Source organism: Crocodylus porosus, unplaced genomic scaffold, assembly GCF_001723895.1.
Source record: "Crocodylus porosus isolate Cpor-Errol unplaced genomic scaffold, CroPor_comp1, whole genome shotgun sequence".
Lineage (NCBI taxonomy): Eukaryota > Metazoa > Chordata > Crocodylia > Crocodylidae > Crocodylus > Crocodylus porosus.
In genome coordinates, this window is record NW_017728951.1 from 36,428,563 (window position 1) to 36,445,665 (window position 17,103).

The following is a 17,103-nucleotide window of genomic DNA, read 5'->3' on the forward strand; positions in this document are numbered from 1 at the left end:
ATGCAGCATGGGATAGTGGGGGGGCAGCAGGGATTGCCCCCCCCACCTGGTGAGCACCAGGGTTTTTTTTAAAGGGCCAGGAGCTGGGGTGAGTGGGGGCTGCCATAGGAAGGGGATGGAGGGAGCACTGGGGGAGCGGCAGGGGGCTGGCGGGAGTCCAGCCATGGTCTGATCCCCTCCCCCTCCCCTAGTACTTACCAGCTCAGAGTCAGCTGTGGCTCCCTGCTGCAGCCACTGGGGACTGCCCAAATCATCAAAGCGCTCCAAATCTTTTCTGAAGATTTGGAGAGCTTTGAATAGATTTGGACCTTTTAATTGGTCCTCTCATTTGATTGAGATTCAGAGATTTGGCCACCGTATTGGGCCAAATCTCCTCTGAATTGAATCACTACCTGAAGCTTCGCACAGCCCTAATATGAACTGTTATCCTGTGGATAACTTGTGGTTAGTACCTAAGTGTACTTTGTCAAAAGAATATCTAAAGCAGAACAGAGAGCTAACAGCTAATGGCTGTTTCCCTTGCTTAGCTGGTGCTAAGTTTCAAGCAGAAACTTCGGAGTTCTCTGTTCATGATTTGGAAATAAAAACCTAAATGTTTTTCCAGTATGAGAAACTTGATTGGGTCATAAGTTATATGTAATATCTGGGGTGGGGGAAGGGGAGCGATATCTCCACTGAAATCATTTGGGCACATTTTAGGCTCCAGCATCTACCAATAACTTGCAGACTCAGTCAGGAGTATTTTGTAAGCAGCCAAGACTTGTCAAAAGCATGGATGCCTAAAATTAGTCTCCAGTTAAGTAGCTCAGCTGTTCCTTCTGAAATCCTCAAAATCCAGTGGCTGAATTTTAGGAGCCTACGTCTTTAGTTTATTTTAAAGCCCACTCTATATTTATAATGTCCAGCTTAGATATTAAAATATTTCACATAGAGCAATTTAACTCATCACCTTTAGTTTCTTGGGTAAACTTTTGCAACTTAATAGAAATGTCTCAACTTAACCATGCATGTGTTGGGTTCCTGCATCAGATCCCAGTGCACGTTTACTTTAGTATCTGTTAAGACCTTAAAAACTGACTAAAGTGGAGATGAACAAGCGCTTCTAAGCCAGAGCTCCCTTTATCAGATGCTATGAAAGAACACACACAACAGAGCAGGCTATCAGGCTGTGCATGTCCTTTCATAGTATCTGATGAACTCATCTCTGGCTCATGAAAGCTTATGCTTCTCTGATTTAGTAAGTCTGTAACAATGATTCTCAACCAGGGTACTGTGGGGTATCTTGAGATCCTTTCAGGGGTGCAATGGGGTGCCATGCTATGTTAGCACTGTTCACCATGCAAATATGGTTCACAGCACAAACCCTGAGATTTCAAATTTGAATCCATGGTGTTAAAACCTTTCCAACCTGTTGTGGTCTTTCTGAGTTCTTTGCAAAAAAAAAAATTGTTCTATTATTTTTCTGTAGTCAAAAAAAATGAGGGAAAGCTAAGAATTTGTATTGTCTGATGGGTGAATCTAACTGGGGTGCCTCAAGTCTAAAAAAGGTTGAGAACCAGTGTATTATAAGGTGCATCTCTATCCTGACTTCAGTAAACTACCTTTCTCAGAAAATGACAAATTCAGGGATGTCTGAAGTATGCTGATCTGGAGCTATTTGGGTTGCTGAACCAAGGGATGAAAGCTGTGGAAACTTCTTGTGATCCTTTTGTTTGTAAGAGTATTGGAAACTTGAACTGCATGAAGCAAAGGTTACTGGTTTAGTGTTGTACTTCCTATCATTTCAGCACCATCAACAAAGCCTGGAAAGAAAGTTCCTATAGGTGCGGTTTCCCTCTTTCCAGGTATGACACATTTGATAGGCAATTGCTTCATTTGTTAAATGTTTATCTCTGAAATATATTGTGATATCTTTGAGAAAAAATCTGTCAAAGTATAGCAGTGATGACTTGTTGGATGTGGTTTTGATTGTCTGGCATGTGAGTTATAAGCATACTTTGGGTTCTAGGGGACTGCAGAATCCCCTGGGATCGTTCAAGAGGGTATAAATGTGGGTGGGTCCAAGATTGTGATAATTGGGGTGCAGCCACACCTTTGAGAGTGTGGGACTTGTAGGGCACATGAGCTATCTTCACTACACAAGGGGATGTGGCTAGGGTCCCTTCTGGTGATTCTGGATGCCAGCAAGCTCTCAACAGCTCCTGTTGGAGCTCTGTGCTCACTATAAGTTCCAAGCACACCAGCAGCATAGTTACTTATTCTTCAAGGTACCTGTTACATATTACATGTATTAGTTCAAGTACAGTATAGAAAGCGGCATTCCTCTTCAGAATTTCATGAGCTGCATTTAAAAACTTAGACTATTATTGTACTGCATCTGTTGTGCCCTTTCTTGATGCTAACAGGTCATCTTTGTTTGGAAGTGGATTTATTTCCCCTCCACCCCTTCCTTAAATTACAGCAGGGGTGGGAAGGGAAAGGAAACCTTTCTTTTTTAAAATTTTTCTTAAGCAAGAGTGAGATAGGTCATTTGCTTTATATGTAGGGTGACCATAAGGAAATCCAGGACACTGCCCCCTCTCCTTACCCCTGTGTCAGCTGCTGCAGGCAGGGGTTCAGGCACACAATCCTGCCTCCACCTCCCTGCTGGACTGCACCGTGCCCCCCTGTAATTCTGGGACTTATGTTTAAATTCTGACCAACCAACTGGGACTGTTCTACAAAATCCAGGACCATCCCAGCCAAACCAGGACATATGGTCACCCTATGTATATGAGAAACTGTCTCAGCTGTCATGCAGTATTTTAGTACTGTAATGAGTACGGTATATTTCACATTTTGACCTCAAGAGTAGCAACAAAAGCATAATTTATTGGACAACGTTGCACCAAAGGATCTTGCCTGAAGGCACTATTGCCTCAGGGATGAATTTGGCCCTTTTATTAAGCTATGTGCCTTCTTGATTCATGAGGACATATGGCACACTGTTAGTAATGGAGCTGCTCAAGCTATCTGTTGCATAATTTTTGGTGAGTGTGGTCCTATACAAAAGTTGTGCACACCGGTTATGACTTCTGCCAACTTATTTGTTCAAAGTAACTGAATAAATAAGCTGTAAAGTAGCTGGTAGTGATTGTTCAGAAATATCTAATCAAGTTTTGTGGGGTCAGCTAAGCTACACTGGTACTCATGTTCTTTCTGATTGGATGACTTGACCTTCTTATACTAGGAATGTGTGCGCTTAAAAGGCATGCAGTCTGTGTCAGACCATACCTTCAAACCTGGTGTCTTGGCCTGGCCAATATGGCTGCTCATTCTAGCCTGCCTTGCTGTGATTGATCACCCAGGCTGATCCAGGCTTGCCTGAAGTCCCAGCATGGCCTATGCCTTCATCCACTCCCTCTCAGCAGACTCTCCATTTCCCCTGTATAAGCCCCTGCGCAGGAACAGGAAGTATCCAGGTAACAGGGCTCAGCTTGACCCAAGACTGCTTTACTGCTTCCTATGGCTTGTTCCTTGACTTGGCTTCCTGTTTGAACTCCCAGCTTGCTTCTTGACTCCAATGTCTACTGGATTTCCCAGCTGCTTGACTCAGCTTGTTTGTAGATCCAGCTCTTGGACTGACCTTTTGGCTTCTTGATTGGGTTTGTTCTCAGATTCTGTTCACTCATCCTGACCCTAGTCAGTGCCTTGATTCCCCAAGTTGGCTGCCCAAGTCCTGGTGTGACAGTTTGCTTGGCCCATCCCAGTTAGTGAAGAAGGCGCAGCATGGCACCCATTCCTGTGCCAGTGCCCTCAGACCTGTCCTCTTTGGACACCACAGCTCAGGGAAACGCACAGACAGGGCAGGACTAGTTGAACTGACTTGCCTCTGCCCAATAAGTCCTGAAAGTCTGAGTGCAGCAGCAGCTGCTGGCTAAGAGCAATCCCTCCAGTCCAGGAGGCATCCTGCTAAGAGACCAGCGCTGGTGTGAGGAGGCATATAGTGGCTGTGGGAAGAGATTGCTGCACTTCAGGCCTTTTCTGTTGAGTCCTGTACCCCTCTTCCACTACCTGAAAGGTATGATGGGGACTGGTGGCACTTCAGGGAATTTCTTATCCAATGCAACCTTTTTGTTCCTAGCTCAGCCTGGAATAGTCCAGAGATCAGGTGATAGTGAGCATCCTCATAAGCATCCTGATGGAGAATGCCTTGAATTGGGCCTCCCCACTGGTGAAACAATACCTTTGTCCTCCAGGACTGGGAGACCTTCCTTTTGAGACTCCTTCTTCATGTTTGTTGATCCCTGCTGGGCTTGCACAGCAGAATGCACATTAAGGAACTTTTCCCAGGGGCAGGGTATTGCCCTTTGCTGCTGCTATGCAGCCATGACAACTGATGGAACAAGGTGACTGACACACACAGCTTGACTGATTCCAGTGGGGCTTGCAGGAAGAGGTAGAAGATGAACTGACACAAGTGGAGCCTCCCTCAGGGTTCAGTGCCTTTGTAGACCCATCAGTTTGAATTGATTGTCATCTCCAGGAATGGAAGGAGGGAAAAAATACATTTCCCTAACCACGCTTGTGGGGGGCTCCAGGACACAGACTTGCCAGCTGCCCCAAGAGAGAGGATGAGGAAAACAAGCCACCACTTGCCTGGTAAGCAGGGCTGGCTTGTGGTAACTACAGATTCCCCTTACTCCCTCCACAGTGGAAACCCGCAGAAACCTGACCCTCGGAGCCTTCAGTCACAGCTATTCATCCATCTCCAGGTCCTGGGTCAAATCTCGCTTCCAGTCCTGCCTGCTGCCCCGGAATCCAGTAAGGCAGTTACTTTAATCAACAGGGCTTATTGACCCAGGCCTTTTTAAATTCAATTACAGTGGTGGTCCAAGCTAGGGACCATTGAGACCATAGACAGCTCCCTTCTGTCTGGCCCTGTGGAGTGGGAGGCCACTGCTCTGGAGGTGAACGCCCATGGGCACTGCAAAACTTTGTGTTGGGAAAGTCTGTTTCATTCATTACCCCTTGATTCTGGGATTTCTGTGCCTCATCTGCCATGACCCCCAGGTCAGGTGGAAAACCCAGGAAGCTCACTCTTGTTCCAGTTGCTGTTGCAGCATTGCTGGACACCTGGGATGTTTGCGTGACCTACGATTTCAAGCAGGGGTATTGACCACTGCCCACCTCTGTGGGGCTCAGCCTTTTGAGACTATATCCAGCCTGCCCCACAAAATACCAGGATTATGCTGACATATTTGAGAGAGAGAATGCAGTTCTTCCCTTCCCCTCCCTCACCAGAATTACAGTTGCCCCATCAACCTACTGCCTGGGGCCAAGAACCTGGTGGGGTGTATCTGTGCCATGTCAGAGCCCTAACTTGCTACCCTCTGAGCAAGCTAGCAGAAAACCTGTCCTGGAGGTTCATAAGGAAGTCTGTCTGTCCAGCTGGGACTCTTGTCCTAGTCATCAAAAAACAGGAAAGGGGCTTTGCCTTTGTGTGAACTATTGGACCCTGAACCAAGTCACCATCTGCAGTCAGTATCCCCTACCTCTCGTCTCAGAATTGTTCCATTGATTTAAAACCACCTGCATATTCATCAAACTTGACCTCCAGGGAGCATGTAACTTGATGTGAATCAGGGCCAGTGATGAATGGAAAATTGTCTTCTGACTTCAATACAGGCACTTTGAGTAGTTAGTTGTGCCCTTTGGGCTCATCAGTGCCTCATCTACTTTCCAGTGCTTCATTAACCATGTGCTGTGGGACCTCTTGAACTAATTTGTCATCACTAACCTGGACAACATTCTAACTTTCTCAGAAGATGCTGACCAACACCCATCACATGTCCAGGAAGTGCTGCAGGAGCTGTGCCACCATGGCCTTTTTGCAGAGTTGGAGAAGTGTTTGCCTTCAACCAACCCTTCACCAAGTTCTTTGTCTTTATTTTATCCCCAAGGGCTTAAAAATGGACCCACAGAAAGTACAGGCCATCCAAGGGTGGAAAGCATTCTGGAAGGTCAGACTAGATGATTGGGGGTCAGAATTGATGTTCTATTTAGGTCCCTTCTGAGCCCTAACTAACTACTATGAAAGGTCAAGGAACTTCAAAGATTCTTGGGGTTTTCCAACTTCTACCAGCAGTTCATCACCAACTTTGTCAGATGATGGCCTCTCTCACCACACTGCTACATAAAAATATCTAGTTTCACTGGTCTCTGGAATCTCAACAGGGCTTCAGGTACCAGAAGCAGGCATTCACATCCACCCTGTGTTAGTCCATTGAGATCGAGCCTTGCCCTTTGCAGTGGAAACAGATGCTCCCAGTACTGCAGTGTAAGCATAATCCTCTCACTCTCCACTCCATCAGAAGAATGGCTGGCCTAGCTGTAGTCCGCTGACTCTTCATTTTCCCCATATAAAGGCTCAACCTGACCCAGGACTATTTTGCCATTCCTTCTGGCTTGCTCCACAACTCTGCTCTCTGCTTGGTTTCCTGGCTTCTTGACTTGGCATGCTTCTTGACTCCTGTAATGCTGTATCTCCCAGCATCTTGACACCTTGATCTCCAAATAGCCTCAGACCTGGCCAGGCATACCCCAGCGTGACAGTTTGCTGATTTAACCAAAATATCAGCAATGGGTATAGTTCACTTTCTGCAAATCTCTAAAATTTAAGCTGTTTAAATTCTTGAACATCAGGAAAATAAATAGGCAGACCCAAGACTACTTGTAATTTAGCAAAGTCTTGGTCAGTAGAATTTTAGCTTATTAGAACAGAGGCATAGTAAATACTCAAAGGACATTTGTTTCTCGCGCATTTGATTCTGAAAATACCAAGTTGATCCAGTTTGAGTGCTGTCTTTTCTTGGAGAATGCAATCAATATGGGGACAAATTCTGCCCCTAGTTACTGTACTGCTATGAGGTTGGTGAGGCTATATAAGCATGACTCGTGGCTTGCATTCTGTTTGCCAGTGTTCACTTTTCTCTGTTTTATCTGTCCATGGTGCAGCAAGGCTTAATGTACTTGGAGTTCCTTGCTTGGAAGACCCAAACAAATGCAAAATAATCACGTTTTACACAAGCAAGCACCGCAGCGCTGGGCACTTTGAAAAGCACCCAGCACTGTGACGCGTACAGTTGTATAAGCAGCAAAATGTGTGTCAGTGCGAAGAGAATGGTGGCAGTGCGCTTTTGAACTAAAACCCCTCAGAGGTGCTTTAGTTCAAAACCTCAGTGCTACCATTTTCTGTGCGCTGATGCTCATTTCACTACTCATACAACTGTGTGCAGTGCAGCTCAGTGTGCGTCAGCTCACATGTGGAACAGGCTTGATTAATTGAGTTTGCTTTGAAGTGGTGGATCTCTGGTACGTTGGAGGACAAAAAGGTATGTGTATAAATGCCCAATGGTTTCAACACTGTTGCTTCAGTGGCACTCCCACTAGAGATGTGTTTTTGCTAATTAGTAAAGAAGAAACCATGCAGTTTTAAGAGTCTCCCATCTGTTAGCTCAGTAAGTCTTTGCTTTACGTAGCAGGTCCTTAGACACCCCCTCTGCTGAGGGGGTGTTTCAGGAACACATCATAGGCTTCTGCTGTGCTGAAGATAGCAGTGTGCTTAACAGTGGCTAACTGGAGCACGTGCAGCAAGGCTAGTTTGTGGAAATTCAGTGACGTTGGCTTTGGTGTGCACTGATTATTCATTTCCTTTCTAACTCACAGGTGGGAGTGATGTCTTTAATCCCTCCGCTTTAGGAGAAAAAGAGAAAAAGAAATCCCCTGAGCAAAGCACAGAAAAAGCCCCCAAACAGCTTGGGAAAGTCAGTCTGTTTGATGATGATGATGACTTCTTTGTGGAATCAACAAAGAAACCTTCAAGTTCAGGTGAAAGGTCTTCAGAAAACTATAAAAGGTCATAGATAGAAGCTGGGGTTTGTAGAGACATATGGATCCCTAAATCCATCCCTTGCAGCCAATACTATTTCCTCCTATTCTGTTTTGTTATTATATAATCCCTGTGTGCATTACTGCCAGTAGTGTCTTCATGATTTTTGGCAGCTCTTCTGCTGGCAGCTTGCTCTTCGTGTTTTGTCTCTCTCTTCTGGCAGACATTTTAGTTTAAAGCAACATTTGTCCTTGACCCAAGTGGTGTGGGTCTAGATGGACGTGTCTGTTCACTGGAGCATGGGAGGGAAGTTGCCAATAAACAGGCTATCCACATAACACTTCACCTCCTGAGGTAGACCAGTCTCTTCCCCCCAGCTTCTGCTATCCATTGCTGTCATTTTCCTCACTGGAAGGATCCATGCTGCCTCTAATTTCAGTCTCTCTCTTGATTAATAACACTCGGTGACTTCTAGCCGAAAAAGTAATTCCTGAGCTTGAATATATTACTTTCTTTCCCCAACAAAGTCAAAGTTGCTGTTGATCTCTTTGACGATGAAGGAGATTTATTCAAAGAAAAATCTGGAGCTGTTCCTGCATCTGTCAGTGCACCTAAAGAAGTTGAAAGCCATAAAGAGACAGTTGTGGAGAAAAAGGTAACTGGGTAGAAATGAACTTTTCCATTGCTATCAAAAAGCTAATCTTTGAGGAATAATTATCACTCTGGCTCCAACAATGGAAGGAGTTTGCCTCCCAGAACAGCATAGAAATGGTTTGTTTCTGTGCATTCAATAACATGTCCAAAACGCATGCAGTGCTACCCCTCATAGAATCACAGGGTTGGAAAGGACTTCAAGGGTCATGTAGTCCAACCCCCTGCATAAATACAAGGTGCTTTATTCCTCATGTCTTCAACTTTTTGAAGGGACTGGTTTTATGCTCTCAATCCCTTAGCATTTTCCATATGCAGAGAGCGGTGTTTGGACACTTAAAGGCATTCCAAGCTATAATAGTTATGCAGCTGGTACAGAGTGCTGTCATGGTGACAGCTGTGTATGTGTTCTGTTAATGCAGTAAAAGCTGTTCAGCATAAACTGCACTCTTCCGATCACCAGGTTAGACTACGCTCATCAGGGGTTAGTTCATGCAGGTTGCCTCTTAAATGGGCAGATTTTCCTCTATTGGCCAGTTGTCCAGGCCCTGCCGCAGAATCCCGCATGTGACTCCTACTGAAATGGATGATGGTTAGATACAAAAAGATGACAACCCGCACTTGAAATAGTTTTTACCTTTTCCTCATGGCTGCAGTGGGTTTTGGAATCTCTTGCAGCTGGGTCACTAGTTTCATATATTTTTATCCAAAGCTTTTCAACAGTTGGGTAATTTTTTCAGGTGTGGGTAGCAGCTTGTCTTCTAAAAAGGAACCTGATATGCTCTGTCGTGCTTGGGTTTTTTTTGTTTTGTTTTTTTTTTAATGACTGCTAATATGTGGGTGTTTTTCTGTTTTGAAGAGTCAGCCAACTCCCACAGAAGTGCTCAAGCCTTCAGTTGAAACACCACCCAAAAAACAGAGAAGCTTATTTTCAGATGAAGAAGATTCTGAAGTGAGTACCCTGTTTATATGGGATGCTGTATGGAATGCTGTGGGGCCATAGCTTATAAGCAATGACTCAGTAAGTCTTTAAAATGAAGCAAGAATTAGAGAACTTGGCATGCATTTCTACTGCCATGTTCTCTAACACTTCTTTCTCTTTAAAGACTTCTCAAGTCATTGCTTATAAGCAAGGTGTGGGAGGTCTGACATGTGGACTTTCACCTTCCATAAACTTTCTTCAAGCAAGAGCAGATTTCCCTAAATTTTAAAAATTCTCTTTTTTGTTTCTGATGTATTTGTAAAAAAGAATGAGAATTTAGAGAGAAGGAAACAGTAAATGAGGAGTCTCATAATTTCTGTTTTGTGAGTAGATAGAACAAACCATCTCTGGTTCAGTAATACCAGAGTCCTTGTTTAAAAGAAAAGAACGGTTAAGAAAATTTTTTCCAATTATTTGAGTTAGTGTAATAGAAGACATCAGATTCACCCAAAGAACCTTGACTTGCTTAAAGGAAGAAACATGAATATGTCATTCACTTGATTAAAAACAATTCAGCCTGTTTGTTCTCTTATTTCATTTTGACAAGTTACTGCTTTTGGCTTTGGTAGGACTTGTTTTCATCCAGTCAAATGGTGAAATCTCTATCCACTAGCAAATCAACAGCAAAAGCACCGCTGTCTTTCTTTGATGACGAGGATGAGGAGGTAAGTGGTATTTCTCAGCACCTCCTGGGTATTTAATACTTTTCATTTAACTTACTTGCTAGGTTTTTATAAATGGCCACTGTTTACTTACTGGGATTTATTACTATATCATGGCTGCAGGACATCCCTGTCCTGTAACAAAAAGCATGGTGTCTAGGTGACAAGGGAATAGCTTTTATTTTTTGTATTGTAGAACTGTGCACTTCTGTCTAGAGTTCTGCATTCCTGGAGCTAAAGCAAAGGCAGCTTTTCATTCCTTTACAGATAGGGAAACTGAAATATAAAAGTGAAATAATTTGCAATAGCACCAGGTTGTCACTTCTGAAAGGCACATTTTGCCTGTTGTATGTAGTTGCTAATTGGTTCATGTTGTTCATATTTCCGCATATGCTGTATTTGTACCCCAAACTTTTCGTTAGACTTGGAACTGTACTAGCCCAGGGAAACATAATGCTGTACTCCAGAGTAAGTAGCCATCTATCTTTGGACCCCTAACATGGTTAGCTACTCTACCACACAGTTGTACTGTGTACTGAGGCAAAACTGAGGTAGGCAGTAGGCTGTAGTAGGTTTAGTATTATGCGAATTTTGGAGCAAAGAGGCTTTAGCTGGAAGGAGGCTGCTTTTGGACCACATCTGTTCCAGTTGGACTGTTAGCAGAAGCTTCTCATTGCATAGTAAACCATAAGAAAATGTACTGGTTAGCTTGGGTTTTTGCAAAAAAGTGCTATCCAGAGATCAAGTGGAAAAACTGCTTTTAATCACAGGCAAAGTCTTATCTGGGCGTGTGGTGTGTTTACCAGGTATTGTTACAGTAAAGCTCGCTAATACAGATCAAGATCCTTGTCTCTTGCTTAGGAACAGCAGTGCCTCGTGCTTTTGCTTGCCCTCCCCTATTGGAATGAGTTCTTTCTCCATATCTATCAAATACCAGTGCTGATGCCTATGTGCATGTGTCTGCTCCTCATCCACTGCACAGCAGTATTGTGATTGCTGGTCAATCTTATTTTGGTAGCAGTGGTACATCTGCCCCTATAACAGAGAAGGCCAGGCTTAGTTGAGAAGTTTTCAGTTTATCAAACAATTGTTTGTGGATGGCATGCCTGAAAACCATTTGCTCCCTGATATTTGATAGAAGTGTAATTTCCATAATCAGCTCAGCATAGTTTCTGAGCAACAAATAGTAATGAGCTCTCCCACACCAAAAACAAATTACTACTTTGTTTTAATTCTTTTAAGGATCTTTTTAGTATTTCTGGCAAGAAGCAACAGTTGAAACCACCCCAGGAAAAAGCAAAACAATCGGAGCCCCTCAAGAAAGCATCCAGTTCGTTGTTCAGCAGTGATGAAGAGGTACTGTAGAGCAGGATGCATTTCAAAGGGTGTTGCTGGTTTTTAGACCTCTGAAAAGTGAAATTGTAAAATTATGGACCAAATAAGTGTTCTTGTAACTTCAGCATGGGTTGTTAAATGTCTTTTTTCTATGTGCAATACCCCTTCCAACTGTTGTGGTGCCTTCTTACAACTTGAAGGGCTACATTTGATTTGGGGCTCAGATTCATCATGCTAGCAAGATACCCTGTGGTGGGAAAAACTTGTAAAAGAAAAGATATTTAGGGAGATGTTGAAAGAAATTGAGTGGCAGACTCCTGTCAAAAAGGCCATTTTGACTTAAAGATGTCGGGGGGGAGGAAAAACAAAGGTATAGACTAGTGGCTCTCAACCTTTTTCAGAGTCCGGACATCCCTTCAAAACTTATTGGGATGTGCCAGTCTGCCCAGCTGAGAACTATGGTTGCATGCAACTTATCTTTATTGGTTCTCAACTGGGTGCATATGTCTGCTACGCAATCAGACCAGGAAGGGCCACAGGACACATATGGCGGTTCTTCATTAGGGTTTTCTCATGTAAGGAAGGACTCAGTTTTGGAGTAAATCATTTCTTTTTTTTGAGAAACTGAAGGATAGGGAGAACAAAATTTGAGTCTGAGAGAGGCTAGTCAGGTGACTCTAATTGGGGGATCAAGGAGCACTCCTGGTCTTTATTTAGAACCAGAGGGCGCTGCATCTTCAGAAGACTTTCAGTCGATATCAACTTGAATGTCTGCATATACCCAGACATAAGATCCCTCTAAAATGTAAATAGCTTGAATGAAAATCATGTTTCTGCTTTAATTTAACCATATTTCGCTTTATCTCTTGTCACTGAACTGCTGTCTCTCCAACTGATAGTTCCTTTCAAGGTAGAGAAGGTAGGCATACTGAATGTAAGAATAAAGCAGGATAAATTTGAAAGCTTCTATTTCTTAGCTGTAAAGAAGAAAATGGGGGTAGGCTAACATTATTTCATAGTTTCATAGTTAGTAGGGTCAGAAGAGACCTGAGCAGATCATCAATTCCGACCCCCTGCCACAGGCAGGAAAGAGTGCTGGGGTCAGATGACCTCGGCAAGGTGTTCATCCAGCCTCCTCTTAAAGACCCCCAGTGTAGGAGTGAGGACCACTTCTCTTGGAAGTTGGTTCCAGATCCTAGCTGCCCTGACTGTGAAGTAGCGCCTCCTGATATCCAGCCTGAATCTGCTGTCTGTCAGCTTATGGCCGTTGTTCCTTGTTACTCCTGGTAGTGCTTGGGAGAACAGGGACTCTCCTATTGCCTGTTGGTCTCCCTTGGCCAGTTTATAGATGGCTGCTAGATCCCCTCTCGGCTGTCTCTTGTGGAGGCTGAACAGGTTCAGGTCCCGTAGCCTATCCTCATAGGACCTGCCCTGCTGCCCCCTCATCATGCGAGTGGCCCTCCTCTGGACCCTCTAACATTCCTAACATTAGAAATAAAAGGACATGTAAACATGAAGAGAGTCAATCCAAGAAATGTGTTGCAGTCTACAGTAATGCAATCTTTGACTTTAATTTTGTCCTGGAAAGTCCAAGAGATGTATTTGAACTGACAAATCAGTCTTTCAGAAAAGTGTCTCCAGACAGCCAGTCGTAATAGCAAAGGTGCGGGCTTTGTTTTTGGTATGCCAACTAAAGTAATGAAAGTGTAAGAATAGCTGAAATGACCTATAACAAATGGGAACTGTTCTTTTAATAAGCCTTTTTTTTTAGGACCACTGGAACCTCACCCAGCAGGATAAATCAGTTTCTGAAGACCAAAAAAGGAAATCTACAAAATCTAGCAGTACAGTTGATCAAGCTAAAGCAGCAAAAAATACAAGTCTGTTTGCAGAGGATGAGGAGGAAGATTTGTTCGCGATCACTAAAGACAGGTAAAAATGCTTCTCCACAGAGAAGCATGTTTCTTTTAGAGTCTTTGAAATAGAGCTTACCTGTTTTAGTTGTTTTCCAGAGGTCTTAAAAGATTCCCTTCCTGAAGGTTTAAAAGGCCTCAGGTTTCTCAAGAGACTGGGCTCCTATTGAGTATCTTTTGAGCTCGGTTTGTTCTCTGTTGCTTGTGTCTGTTATGCAGGTATTATTAGGCTACTGAAGGATGCACTGACTGCCTGGTTTCATCACTGAGTTTAGGCCTTCGCTTCTTGTGCCCTAGCAATATTGGAACAGTTGCGATTTACAGCAGTTGGAGAATGCTCCTTAAAGGAAAAGGACTGCTAACCGGCTGAGCATTCTCAGTGAAGTGCTCTTGTCTCTCCTTAAACCAGACTAGCCCAAATGTTTTTGGTTTGTAGAATGCATCGCAAAGTTTGCATGTTTTCTGAAGTTTGATGAAGAGGTAGGGTTGGTAGAATGGGGAGAGCAGGTGACTCTGATTTGCTCTGTTGACCTCCATCCAAATAAAATCAATATTTCAAAATGCATGTGAATGAATTATTTTTTGTGTAAATGATTTCTGAAATGGAAGTGCAGCCTTGGCTTTGCTGTTCCATGAGTTTGGTGAATTTTCTAGCTTCCTACCACTTCCATATTAGAACAAGTATGTCATAGTCTGAAAAATGATACAACAGTGCATTGGGTTTACCAGTGAATTATGTATCGTTCTTCAGTTTAAGAAGGCACAGTCATCCAACTGGAACAGAATCGGTGTTATGTATGGTATCTGAATAAATTACCCAGTCAGAAATAGCGTAGCCAAAATGATAGCATGAACACCTCCCATAGTCTGAAATGTCTGGAGGTTGTGCTGCTGATGCTTATAGATGCCTGCCAGCGTTACAAAATCTGGGGTGGATTTGTAAATGGGACTAAACTCTCAAGGATTAATTAAACTACTAATGTCGAGGCGGAGAAACCATTGTGTTAGAATAGATTTAAAGGATTTCCTCTTTCTGCAGTACTATACCAAAGTCACAGTTCCTAGCTGAATAGGAGATATGGATTAGAAAGCTCCTTAAGTCTGTATGAAATCATTCTTGAAATCTCCTTCTGCAGTTTTGGAAAAGTCCCAAAACTCTAATAGCCTAGCCCTGTGCTTCCCAGTGCAAGTGTGGAGGTGAGGATGTTCTTTGTGGAGGTCAATACATTCCTGTTTCCATCAGTCAAGTAACTATGCCTTTCTGCTCTGCTCAGCTTGTATGAGTGTACAACTACTGCATGAGAGATGCAACTGGAGATTAGTAATAAAAATGTCTTCCCCTTGGAAGCATACTCTCAAGAGTGAATAAGATTAGATGTAGGATGCCCTGCCAAATGAAGCAGCAGGTTTCAATATCTACATAATACCTTTTCCTTGCTGTTCTTTGTTGAGACCCCTTGATTTTTTTTTTCCTTCTTTTTTTTTTATGGATGCCAGTGTTGTAGCATTTTGTCATTTTAAGCATGTCTAAGGATGTGTCTTTTGTTTTGTTTTGTGTGTTCTCTCTGGTTTCAGTCGGAGAAAACCCCAGAAGGCTTCTCTTTTGTTTGAAGATGATGCAGTCGATGGAGAATCCCTCTTCAGCTCCCAACCACCATTTCTTCCTTCAGCTACGAAAGCCACAGTGGTACTTCTCTTTCTAATTTACTGACTGGCATCACTTGAACTTGCTAACTGCTGATCCCACATTTTTAAACTATAGTAGTTTCAGCAGACTTTCAGTAGGCCTAGAGCTGAATTTTAGATTTAAATTATTTGCCAGCATCAACTTAATAAATTCTGAAATGGAGTCTGAATGCTGCCCTTCCACAGCCTGCTCCTGATCAGGCTGTGCTGTGAGTATTGCTGAAAAGGTTTTTAGATGCCATTCTTGGGAGGAAATCCTGGTAGTCAGTGATACAGCTTTTATTTGTTTCAAGAGTTTCAGCAGGACCGGAACTTTGGGTCAAAGAAACCCAGAGACACTGCCTTGCAGGTAGAAGCCTGTTTTATGTATATTCCCATTTTCATGATGGTAGTTGTGTGTTTTATTCCACAGGAAAAAGCAAAAACTGCACAGCCATCACCTTTGTTATTTAATGAAGGGGAGGAAAAGGCTCATCTGCCAGAGGTGTTAGAGACTAAACTGCCAGAAGAGAAGTTGGAACGTTTAGAAGAGCCTCTAGCACTTCCTGAGGGCACTGGAACAGATGCTGCTGGGCAGCAGGAAAAACAAAAGGTAAAGAATAATCTCATTTTAATGGAATTTTGGCAAATCTTTGTTTAAAAATACCTGAGTTATGACAGTTCTGTTAGATTTCTTCCCTGAATTGATTTATTTTTAACAATGAGAGCCCCTGTTTAAAAAAAAATCAAGGATACAGCCACACTTGTTACCACTCAGATGGCAAACTGAATGACTATCAATGTTTCATATTTACCTCAAGAGGAATGCTTCAGTAATTAAAAGCTTCAGCCATATGGACTGTCTTTCCTTAAGCATGTGAGCTGAACGGACTGTACTGATATGGCCACTCACAAACTGTGCATCAAACCCAGTGATGGTACCTCTGCTGTTGAAACTATCCTAGGGATATATCATGTTAGAGTGCACTGGGATCATGATTCTATTAAAACCATGGATTTCTGCTTTTGGAAGCAGCGTTTGCACAGTGCAATCAGAAAAGGGTCAGCCAAGCATGGATCAGCTTCCAACTGCAGCAGTTGCTGTATGAGTGAGATTTTCTGGGCAGTGACCACCTGGAATTGTTAATGCTGCTCCTAAATGTTTGTGTTTCTAGAAGACCTCGTTGAGCACCTCTTTGATTTTGGTTCTTTTTACATCAAAGAATCCTAGGCTGTTTGAACTAAAATGTACATTGCGCCCCTGAAATATAATAGTCTTTGGAATTGAACAGTAGTGCAAATATGGAGAAAATCACAATGTACAGTAATGTTAAACTTCAGGGCTACTTTGCATACGGGCACTGAAGAAAACTTGTTTGGTATGTGACCTATTCCTTATGAAATCCCTTCATGCAGTGGTCTGCATGGCATTTCTTTATCTGTACCAGAAGAATGAATTGCGTTTCGCTGTTTGCTCTGGTACTGCCTCTCAAAATTCTGGACATTGCAAATATCCAAACCAAGGAGGTGTAACAGTTTCAGGTAAATTGAACCAGTATCTACCTCTATTCTGCCTTTCTACAGTTGGAGCCTGCATCGCCTTTGGGGTCAGTCAGTAATACCGATCTGCTTAGCGCATCACCACCCCCATTGGAGAAGGAAACCAAGAGTCGAGGAAAGAAAGCCCTGAGCTTGTTTGAGGATGAGGAAGAGGAGAAAATGGAAGATGAAGATATTAGTAAAAATGCACGGACTGAAGTAGAAAAGGTGAGTAATTGACTCCTTTATTTTTATTTTTATTTTTTTTTCCCATAGAAGTCTCTCTCCAACCCCTACCACCAGAGACTTATTTCCCCTTAAAACAAGGGTGGGCAAAATGGTGGATCTGGCCAGCTACCAGACTCCATTTCCCAGGATCCCCTCCCCAACATGCTGCTGCTGCAGCAGTTTTTTTCCACGGAGACCCCAGCAGTGGCGGCAGTGTGACGGCACGGGGCTAGGGTTTCCATGGAGGCTGGCCCCAGC

General features: G+C 43.2%; 1 protein-coding gene and 1 long non-coding RNA gene across 2 annotated transcripts in view; both read left to right on the forward strand.

Moving 5' to 3' along the window:
• LOC109323856 (WASH complex subunit FAM21A-like) overlaps nucleotides 1-17,103 on the forward strand; it is a 51,169-nt gene that overhangs the window by 15,312 nt on the left and 18,754 nt on the right. The window contains exons 13-22 of the mRNA XM_019555525.1: nucleotides 1,788-1,844; nucleotides 7,708-7,869; nucleotides 8,398-8,525; nucleotides 9,381-9,473; nucleotides 10,073-10,168; nucleotides 11,408-11,521; nucleotides 13,272-13,432; nucleotides 14,989-15,100; nucleotides 15,512-15,691; nucleotides 16,663-16,845. Coding sequence (XP_019411070.1) covers nucleotides 1,788-1,844; nucleotides 7,708-7,869; nucleotides 8,398-8,525; nucleotides 9,381-9,473; nucleotides 10,073-10,168; nucleotides 11,408-11,521; nucleotides 13,272-13,432; nucleotides 14,989-15,100; nucleotides 15,512-15,691; nucleotides 16,663-16,845 — 1,286 coding nt within the window. The remainder of the gene's footprint in view (nucleotides 1-1,787; nucleotides 1,845-7,707; nucleotides 7,870-8,397; nucleotides 8,526-9,380; nucleotides 9,474-10,072; nucleotides 10,169-11,407; nucleotides 11,522-13,271; nucleotides 13,433-14,988; nucleotides 15,101-15,511; nucleotides 15,692-16,662; nucleotides 16,846-17,103) is intronic.
• Nucleotides 2,899-6,315, forward strand: LOC109324014. The gene is made up of 2 exons (XR_002104824.1): nucleotides 2,899-6,002; nucleotides 6,080-6,315. It is a non-coding gene; the product is annotated as an uncharacterized LOC109324014 (long non-coding RNA).